The sequence below is a fragment of the Hipposideros armiger genome, unplaced genomic scaffold (assembly GCF_001890085.2).
Source record: "Hipposideros armiger isolate ML-2016 unplaced genomic scaffold, ASM189008v1 scaffold_1784, whole genome shotgun sequence".
Classification (NCBI taxonomy): Eukaryota; Metazoa; Chordata; class Mammalia; order Chiroptera; family Hipposideridae; genus Hipposideros; species Hipposideros armiger.
Window position 1 is genome coordinate 50437 of NW_017733134.1, and position 10112 is coordinate 60548.

Consider the following 10112-nt stretch of genomic DNA (forward strand, 5'->3'; position numbering starts at 1 on the left):
CTTGAGCTGAGCTGCTGCCCGGATGGCACAGTGGATAGAGCATGCGCTCTTAACAACAAGGCTGCTGTTTCGACTCCCGCATGGGATGGTGGCTATGCCCATCCGCAACTAAGATTGTAACACAGCACCTTGAGCTTAGAGGCCACGAGCTGCCGACGGGCAGCCAGATGGCGACTGGCGCCCTCCACAACTAAGATTGAAGAGCAACAACTTGGCTGGTCCCCCTCCTCAAATCCCCAACACTGTTCTCCTCGCCCAATTTCCCAATTTAAAAAACAAAACAAAACATTATAAATATGATCGCCATGGTAAGTCTAGTAACCATCTGTCCCCATGCAAAGTTATTCAAATATTACTGACTGCATTTTATGTGCTGTACATTACATCCCCCCCCCATTGACTTATTTATACTATACCTGGAGGTTATAAAATAACCTTTATTCCCCTTCACCTTTTTTCATCCATCTTCCTATCCCTGTTCCCTCTGGCAACCATCAGTTCATTCTCTGTATCTAAGAGTTTGTTTTATTTTGTTTGCTTGTTGTTTTTGTTGTTTTTTTAATATTTTATTTTATTTTTAATTTTTATTGGGGAACAGTGTGTTTTTTCCAGGACCCATCAGCTCCAAGTCAAGTAGTTGTTTCAATCTAGTTGTGGAGGGTGCAACTCAGTGGCCCATGTAGGGAATTGAACCGGCAACCTTGGGGTTATGGGCACTGCGCTCTAACCAACTGAGCTAACCGACCACCCCTTTTTTCTTTTTTTAAATTCCACATATAAGTGAAACCATAGGTATTTGTCTTTCTCTGTCTGACTTATTTCACTTAGGATAATGCCCTGAGTCCTTCCATGTTGTTGCAAATGACAAAACCTTATTCTATATTATTACCGAGCAATATTCCATCATGGACATGAATGTACAACATCTTCTTTATCCATTCACTTATTGATGGACACCTAGGTTACTTCTGTATCAAATCGCTCTTGTGAATAGTGCTGCAGTGGACATGGGAGTATATATATTTTTTTGAATTAGTGTTTTCATTTTCTTTAGATGGATACCCAGAAGTGGAATTGATGGGTCATATGGCAGTTCTATTTTTTATTTTTTTAGGAACCTCCATATTGTTTTCCATAGTGGCTACACTAGTTTACACATGTTCTTTGACCTATTCTACAATAGCTAGTTCTTTTACAGTTGAGATAATGTGTATGTTTGTAAGACAGAAACTCTGAGGCTCCTCCTTGCCTAGTTGGTGTTATGGTTATAAGCAGGAAGAGTATTTGGTGGTGTTTGTTTGTTTGACCAGAGACATTTCTTCTGATTTCTCATTCCTATACCTCTTGCTATCTTGCGTAACAGATAGTCCTAGGTGATAGGTAATGGTAAACTTGCCTTCTTCTCATCCTGTTTCCATGGGAGTCAGTCAGTTAGAATGTTTTTTAGTTGAAATTTAGCTGTAGTAGAATTAAATGTGGGCTGTTGTCACATAGCAGCATGGTGGCCAATGGGGGCCACAGGTCAGCCTGCCTGTCAGGGAGAGGGACTCCAGAGAGGAGACCCCAATGCCTCTTGTGTTTGGGAAGATGCTGCCTCTTCAGATGACTCATGGAACTCCTCTGCAGATGGCCAGGCTCTGGTGTTGGAGAATCTCACTATTGTACAAGGATATGCTGCCAGGTGGTCAAAAGGGAGGACTAGCCCTGTGATGAATATCTGCCTGCACCAGACAGAATCATTTTGCCAGGAATATTGTGGAAAAGCAGTGACCTCAGCTATGTCACCTTCCTGAAATCACAACACAAGTACTCTCTTAGTGACTTTTATTTCTGTGTAAGGACCATTAAAAAAATAAACCTCAGGGCCGGCCGAGTGGTGCGATGGTTAAGAACTGGCTTGGGACGCCAGAGGGCCCCGGTTCGGATCCCACATATGAGGGCCAGTGACACTGCCCTCCACAGCTAAGATGCTGAACAACAGCTTAACCTGGAGCTGGGCTGCCGTGAGTCGCCGGCGACGGCGTAGGCTGCAGCGCCTGTGGCAGTGGGTTGCCATGGGCTACCGTGTGTAGCCAGCAGCCAGCGTGAGCGGCCAGCAGCCGCAGTGAGCGGCCGTCCAGAAGCCAGCGACTGATCTGCCTCACCCGGGGAAAGGCGCAATGATGGTGCCAACTTGGGCCAGTGAAGCAACGTCCTCCACAACTAGACTGAAGAACAAAAGGACAGCAACTTGTCTGATCCCCTTCCCCCAATTCCCCAGTGCTGTTCCCATCTCCCAATTCCCCAATAAAAATCTTTAAACAAAACAAAACAAAACAAAAACCCTCAAAGTAACATACATAGGGTTGCTTATTAAATTTGAAGGAAAAAACTTGATCTCATTTAAATTTTAGTTAATTTATGTTCATGATTCCTTATTCATTGCCCTACCAAATGAATTTATCCCACTGCTTGCAAGCAGAAAAAATTCCACAGGGTAGTGGGCAAAACTACCCCTCCAAACAGTCAAAAGTTAAGAGTCTGTGGGACTACTTTTGATTTTATTTGTGGGAGTGCCTTTTGTGTATTTATTGATTATAGATGTCACTAGGTGCAGTTTTTGATAGGTAAGCAGAAAGGAATGCATCTTCCAGTGGAATGTGGGGCTGCAAGTGCTTCCAGGGAGGCAGGTTGGCCCCTGGCACCCACGGGTTTGTGGTGTCATTTTTAAAGCAGTGGACTTCCATTGATTTTTGGTTTTTTTTTAATGACAGCTATTGAGATATCAAGTGGTTTTAAATATATTCACAAAGTTGGGCAACCATCACTATATTTCCTGAACATTTTTATCACCCCAAAAGAAACCCAGCACCCATTTGCAGTCAGTCCCCTGCGCCCAACAACCATTCATCTATAATACTTGCCGTCTCTGTCGATTTGGCTGTTCTAGACATTTCATATAAATGGAATCATACAATATGTGGGCTTCTTTGACTCAGCATAATGTTTTCAAGTTTCATTCATGTTGTAGCATGTGCCAAGCCCTCTTTTTATTGCTAAATTAAGGTGATTCTTAATGTCTTTACACTTTGATGCATTTTTCTGAATTTTATATAAGTTTGTTTCCTTAATAATCCAAAATGTTAGTTTTAGTTTGTTTTTTTCTAAATTTGGGAATTAGGGGAGGGGAACCGTGTTGGGGAATTGGGGAAGGGGACCAGCCAAGTTGTTGTTCTTCAGTCTTAGTTGTGGAGGGCGCCAGTCACCATCTGGCTGCCCGTCATCAGCTCGTGGCCTCTAAGCTCAAGGTGCTGTGTTACAATCTTAGTTGCGGGTGGGCGTAGCCACCATCCCATGTGGGAGTTGAACCAGCAGCCTTATTGTTAAGAGCATACACTCTATCCAGTGAGCCATCCGGGCGGCAGCTCATCTCAGGGTGCCAAGTTCAGTCTTAGTTGCTGGTGGACATAGCCACCATCCCATGCGGGAGTTGAACTGACAGCCTTGTTGTGAAGAGCGCATGCTCTATCCACTGAGCCATCCAGGTGGCAGCTCAGCTCAAGGTGCCAAGTCCAGTCTTAGTTGCAGGCAGGTATAGCCCACCATCAAACAGGCAGTCTTGTTGTTAGGAGCATATGCTCTCACCAGCTGAGCCATCCTGCCACTTGTTGGCAGCTCAGCGGCAGCTCAACTTGGGCACAGCGTCACTGGCCCATGTGGAAATCGAACCGGTGGCCCTGTTGCTCAGAGCTCGCGCTCTTAAGCTAATTCTTTTTTTTTTAAAGATTTTATTGGGGAATTGGGGGGAGGGGAACAGCGTTGGGGAACTGGGGAAGGGGAGCAGACAGGTAGACAAATTGCTGTTTTTTGTTCTTCAGTCTAGTTGTGGAGGACATCACTTCACTGGCCTATGTTGGTATGATCATTGTGCTCTTCCCGGGTGTGGCAATCGGTCGCTGGTCATTGGTTGGCCGCTCACAGTGGCTCCCGGCAGCTCACACTGGCTGCCTGCCACTCACGCTGGCTGCCAGCCACTCACGTAGCTCATGGCAGCCCACTGCAGCCCTGCTGCAGCCTACACCATCCCCAGTGACTCACAGCAGCCCAGCTCCAGATCAAGCTGTTGTTCATCATCTTAGCTGTAGAGGGCGAGCGTCACTGGCCCTCAATGTGGGATCCAAACCGCAGTCCTGCTGCTCAGAGATGGTGCTCCCAAGCGAGCTCTTAACCAGCTGAGCCACTGGGCTGGCCCTCTTAAGCTAATTCTTAATCAACTGAGCTACTCGGCCGGCCAAAAGTGTTAGTTTTTTTTGTTTTAATTTTAGTTGTGGAGGACATTGCTTGACTGGCCCATGTTGGCATTGTGAGCATTGTGCTCTTCCCGGCTGAGGCAGATCGGTCGCCAGCCATTGGACGGCCTCTCACGGTGGCTCACGGTGGCTCTCGCCAGCCTCGGCCGCTTACGCTGGTCGACGGCCACCCACGGCAGCTTACGGCAGACCCACTGCAGCCTACGCTGTCGCCGTCGACTCACGGCAGCCCAGCTCCAGGTCAAGCTGTTGTTCACCATCTGAACTGGTGGCCCTGCTGCTCAGAGCCTGTGCTCCCAAGCTGACTCTTAACCAACGAGCCACTCGGCCGGCCCCCAAAGTGTTAGTTTTTAAATACGTGGCCTTAACTGGAATTGGAAATGTTTGCATTGTAAATAGGGTGTAGTTTTGTTTCAGTGTTGGGCAGTGTCATCTTGACAGTGTGGTCAGTGCTGAGGATATGGTCAGCTCAGCACCCAAAACTCTCTCCCCTCTGAGGACTCACCTTGCTGCTGTCCCCTTTCCAGGTAGAGGAAGCTGACGACTGGCTGCGCTATGGCAACCCCTGGGAGAAGGCCCGGCCCGAGTACATGCTTCCTGTGCACTTCTATGGGAGAGTGGAGCACACCCCCGAGGGGGTGAGGTGGCTGGACACGCAGGTACCCATCTTGGCGTTTCCTGGGAAGTGTGGGCTGAGTACAGTGATCACTCGGGTTTCACTGTCGCATTGGTTTGCTTTGGGGAGTGGGAGGTGTGCACTTGTATGAGCCACCATAAGCTTCCCCTGAGGACCTAACTCCAAGTAGAACCTGGGAGGTTTCCTTCTCCTTATACACCCGATTTCTTATATTTCATCAGGAACTGTCTAGACCCTTGGAAATGCTGAACATGAAGCCACACTCTAGTTTACCAGGAGCTGTGTGTTGGAGTAGAGACTAACAGTTGTTTAATGGCAAGTAGGACAGCACTGTGACAGGGACAAGGGCATTTATCTCCTGGGGGACATGAATAGCTCCCCAGCAGGTGCTCAGTGTGCTCCCTTGCCACACACTCCTGGTCTCAGGTGTGGCCCATAGCTCTCAGTAGTGCCCCAGGTATAGCTCACCAGTTACTATGAGCCCTCATTCCTGGATGTTTGGGAAGGCCTGGGTGGATGTCCTGGAACGAAGTATAGGCCCTCCCTCCCAGCTAGGCCCTGATGGCATGACCAGGGCAAGAACATACAGCACTTGGCAGAATGTGGTGCCAGCCATAGTGGGGTATAGTCATGGACAGTGCAGTCCGGGCTCAGGGATGGCAGAGAGCACCCATCTTGGTGGTTTTAGGATGCGGAGGGGGTGGAGGAGAGACCCCATGAGAGGGTTGCTATGAGTAATACATAGTCCTCTAGTGATGTGGGCGGGTTGAGCCAAAAGGGGGTGAGCTGGGAGACTGGGGTAGTCACAGGTGTGCAAAAGTGACTCATCCAGATTTCCTGCAACATAAGTTTTAAGTAGGGTACATGTGTCAAGAGCTGGCTGGAGGCCTAAAATGCCATAATAAATTGTATTTAATTTGGAAAAACAGAGAAGGGGATCTGGTTTTCTAAATGTGTGTGACTGTAAAAGATGAACATGTCAGTGTATGTAAGGCTCAGAGACCACTGAGGCATCCCACACTGAATGTGATGAGGGCCTTACCTAGGAGGGCTGGCCATGGACAGGGAAGGAGGGAAGTCAGAGATGCTTTGCACAGCTTGTCACTGACTTGGACAGGGGAGCAGGGCGAAGGTTCAGGGGAGACCGGAAGGGAAAGATAACACTGGGGCTTTAACCCGGTGGTACCCTTACACAGTCCTTTGTGGCTGCCAGAGCTGACTTCATCTTGTAAAGTTGCACAGTTGCACTTCTACGTGCCACCGTAAGTATGCCTGAGTATGAGAAGGCTTATTGGAGGGTCTGAGGGCTGGAAGTGACCTTGAGGCTCCCAGTTCTTCCTGTGCTTCCCAAGAGCAAAGCTGATAATAGTTTTGGACAGATGGGAATTGAGAAGGGGCGTGGCAGCCTCTGTGGGTAGAAAGCAGGTCTTGTGTTTTCTGTTGGGAGTGGAGTGTGTGGGCTGGTTTGGTTTCCTTGAGAATTAGAGACCAAGGCATAGAAGAGGAGCAGCCTTGCCGCAGATGTGAGAATGGAGGTCAGAAATGGAAGTCGTGTGTTGGGGGAAATTAGTTGAGTTCTGAAATTGCTCAAGCAGAGTGAGAAGAAGGAAGGTGTAGAGGGCAGAGGACTCAGACGTGGAATGAGTGGCTGTGAAGGGAGCATGAACGACTCCTTGAGGAGCTCAGGTGGGAAGAATTCTTAAGCTGATGCCAATACTGAAGCAGGTAAGTTTAGAAAGACAGTGTGACCTCTGGAGTATTATTACCTGTCAGGACCTCACAGGCAGCCTGTGAGCTGGGGCTGCAGGTGCAGGTACACAGCAGGACAGGGAGGGGGTTAGGACTTGGCCTGGCATAGGGCAAGTTGTTTAGGGCAGAAGGAAAAAAATCAGAGGAAGATGAGCAGCAGGCAGCAGGGAAGCAGAATGCTGCTTCCTGTGAGGCTGGCACTGCCCCATGGACTGGGGACTATGTCTCTGGCTGACTGGATCCTGACCATTTCTCCCTTGGCCAGGTGGTGCTGGCCATGCCATACGACACCCCAGTGCCAGGCTACAAGAACAACACTGTCAACACCATGAGGCTGTGGTCTGCCAAGGCACCCAATGACTTCAAGCTCCATGACTGTGCGTTGTACTGTTTTGTCTCCTTTGGCTGACTTATCCCAGACTCACTGGTTCAGCTCATGTCCCTTCTCTGCATGCTCATTGCTGCAGGCAGAGGGCAGGTTCCTTGTGAACAAGTGGCTTCCCAGGGAGGGCCCATAGACAGGGCCAGTGCTCCGGGCCCCGAGCCCTCAGGAAAGAGCAGGGGGCCTGGGGCGCTGCAGGGTGCATGTGATATGGGGCACCCAGCATGGCTTTGAAGGGTCGGGCATGAGGCAGGCAAAGCAGCAGCTCTGGGGGCGCTTTCTCTTCAGGAATGCTTGTCCTCAGACTGTTCAGAGAAGCAAGTGCAGCATTGCAACATGAGGGCGCATGGGGATTCTCAGAAGGCGTGCCGGTCCTGACTTGGCTGTCTCTGCTCTTAGTTAACGTGGGTGGCTACATCGAGGCAGTCCTGGACAGGAATCTGGCCGAGAACATCTCCAGAGTTCTGTACCCCAATGACAACGTGAGTAGTACCCACGATTAGTTCTTCTCTGCACCATACCTCTCCAAGTGTAGGCTGGGTTCTCTACAAGGACCTGTTTGCTGGCCTTATATTTGTCAGGTGAGACCACATAAGTAACGTCCAGGTAGTTTCTGCTCTTCTGATGACAATTTCCCAAGAAGATGACCCATTTGTTAACTGGGGACAGTAGTCCCTATTTTGCAGTGACATCTTGAGACATATAACAATCATGGTTTGAAAAGGTCTTAGACGCCCACCTCATACTAGATGACAGTTGCAGCCACATTCTTCATTGCCACTGAATTTAGTGTCTGGTAGCATTTTTGTTTTATTGCCAGACAAGAGCCCATGAAATTTGCTTATCTTAGTGCGCTATGTGTTCTTTTTATTTTATCAAAGAACTATGTACACATAGTAGCAAAGGCCATTGGTGCTGAAAGGCTCACAACAAAATGCCTGCACCCCTCCCACCAGAGATTTTGAGCAGATTCTAAAGCTTCAGGAACAAGTCATTTTTGGAATGGAGTTTGGAGATTACATTTCTCGGTGGCTCTGATATTCCTGGCCCTCAGCCTCTCATTGTTAAGGTACTAGACCTTCCTGCTTGGTGTCCTCACACAGAACCGTGTGACCCTTTGCTGACTGCTCTTGTGCTCCCTCTCTGTCTGAAGGTCACAGCCGGTCAGGCCACTTGCGACCTTCCATCTGTACCGTTGAATCACAGGTCACCTGACTGACATCTGGGCTCCCAGGATTGTGGCGATCGGGGTGTCGGCACCATGCTGACCCTCCAGGGCTTTCCTTCTTTCATCCACACACACACATTTTTGCAGTCCCTGGGGCAGGACCTCCCACTCTCCCCAAGCCTAGTGCCTTGTCCTGGGTCCTGGGGGTGGGGGGTGGAGGAGTCCTGAGGGCCTGTGTTGGCTCCATGGGCTGAATTGGTGCAAGAGCTGTCCTGTGTCTGCAGTTCTTTGAGGGAAAGGAGCTCCGCCTGAAGCAGGAGTACTTCGTGGTGGCCGCCACCCTGCAGGACATTGTTCGTCGATTTAAATCCTCCAAGTTTGGCTGCCGGGATCCAGTGAGAACCTGTTTTGAGACGTTCCCAGACAAGGTTTGTTTGTTGACTGGGGATCACGCTCAGTGTGGAAGCACAGGATTTTTCTTCCTCAGGGCTGGGGCATGGGAAGGAGGGATGTGGGTGGGACATTAGCACCCTCTCACCTTGGTCTCCTTGTCCTGGGGAGGTTGGGCCCCCCTTTTTACCAACCAGGGTCTCACTAGGCCTCATTAGGACTCCAAACAGCAAGGACACTGTAAAAGGCTCCCATGGGCAAAGCTGGACATGTTTGGCAGTCTCCGTTCAGTAATTTTAAACAAATCCAACATATCCTAGGTGAGAGGGCTTCAGGTGGTGGGGGCTGAGAGTCCTGCAGCTCCTGGATACCTGCTACAGAGCAAACGTGTTGCAGAGCCAGCCCATGGGGTCCTCCCAATGACTCTCTGTGGCCCCTCTGGCCCTGCTCCTGCTCCTTGGCTGGTTTTCAGGCTGCCCAGTGCCTGTGTGGTGCTCTCTGCTCCTTGCTGTCGGCCCTGTAGACCAGACTCCTCAGGGGTGGGCAGCTGAGGACCCCTGGCCTACACACACCAGCCATGTGGGCCTACCCCACAGGTGCAAGGTGATTGAAGGTATCACACTTTGTAAACTGCAGGTTGCCATCCAGCTGAATGACACCCACCCGGCTCTTGCCATCCCTGAACTCATAAGGATCCTGGTGGATGTGGAGAAAGTAGACTGGGACAAGGTGAGCACTGAGGACAAGGGCACGGGGTGATGGTGTCCCCTGCAGACCTGGTGTGGGGGTGATGGCATAGCTGGGCACATGGGGTGATGGTGTCTCCTGCAGACCTGGGCATAAGGGAAACAATGTTTCCTGCAGAGCTGAGCACATAGGGGTGACAGTACTCCCTGCAGACTTGGGTACATGGAATAACAATGTCCCCTACAGACCTGGGCACGTGGGGTGATGATGTCCCCTGCAGATGTGGGCACATGGGTTGGTGGTATTCCCTGCAGAGTCAGGCACAAGGAGGTGGCAGTCTACCCTTGCAGACCTGGGCACATGGGGTGATGATTTCCCCTGCAGAGCTGGATGCATAGGGGGTGATAGTATCCTCTGCGAACCTGGGCACCTTGGATGCCAGTGTCTCCCGCAGAGCTGGTCATATCAGAGTGATAATATTCCTCGCAGAGCTGGGCACATGGGTGATGATGTCTTCCACAGAACTGAGCACATGGGGTGACAGTGTCCTCTGCAGAGCTGGGCACATGGGATGAAGATGTCCCCCGCAGAGTTGGGCACGTGGGGTAATGGTATTCCCTGCAGAGCTGGGCATGGGGTGACAGTATCACCCTGACCTTGGAGTCTATCCCAGCAGTGGTTGTGAGTACTGAGCTAGTTCTGCAACACTGAGGGAGGCCTCTTCCCTGTGGCCTTGGCAGAATGGAGGGACATTGTCCCTGAGAAGATAGGGGATATGGCGGGGCGAACAAAGGAGGCGGTCTGGGGTTT

General features: G+C 50.2%; 1 protein-coding gene across 1 annotated transcript in view; it reads left to right on the forward strand.

The window, feature by feature from the left end:
- Positions 1 to 10112, forward strand: part of LOC109378176 (glycogen phosphorylase, brain form-like) — a 63211-nt gene that overhangs the window by 40335 nt on the left and 12764 nt on the right. Inside the window, exons 5-9 of the mRNA XM_019634638.1 lie at positions 4817 to 4948; positions 6941 to 7052; positions 7457 to 7539; positions 8510 to 8653; positions 9252 to 9370. Coding sequence (XP_019490183.1) covers positions 4817 to 4948; positions 6941 to 7052; positions 7457 to 7539; positions 8510 to 8653; positions 9252 to 9370 — 590 coding nt within the window. The remainder of the gene's footprint in view (positions 1 to 4816; positions 4949 to 6940; positions 7053 to 7456; positions 7540 to 8509; positions 8654 to 9251; positions 9371 to 10112) is intronic.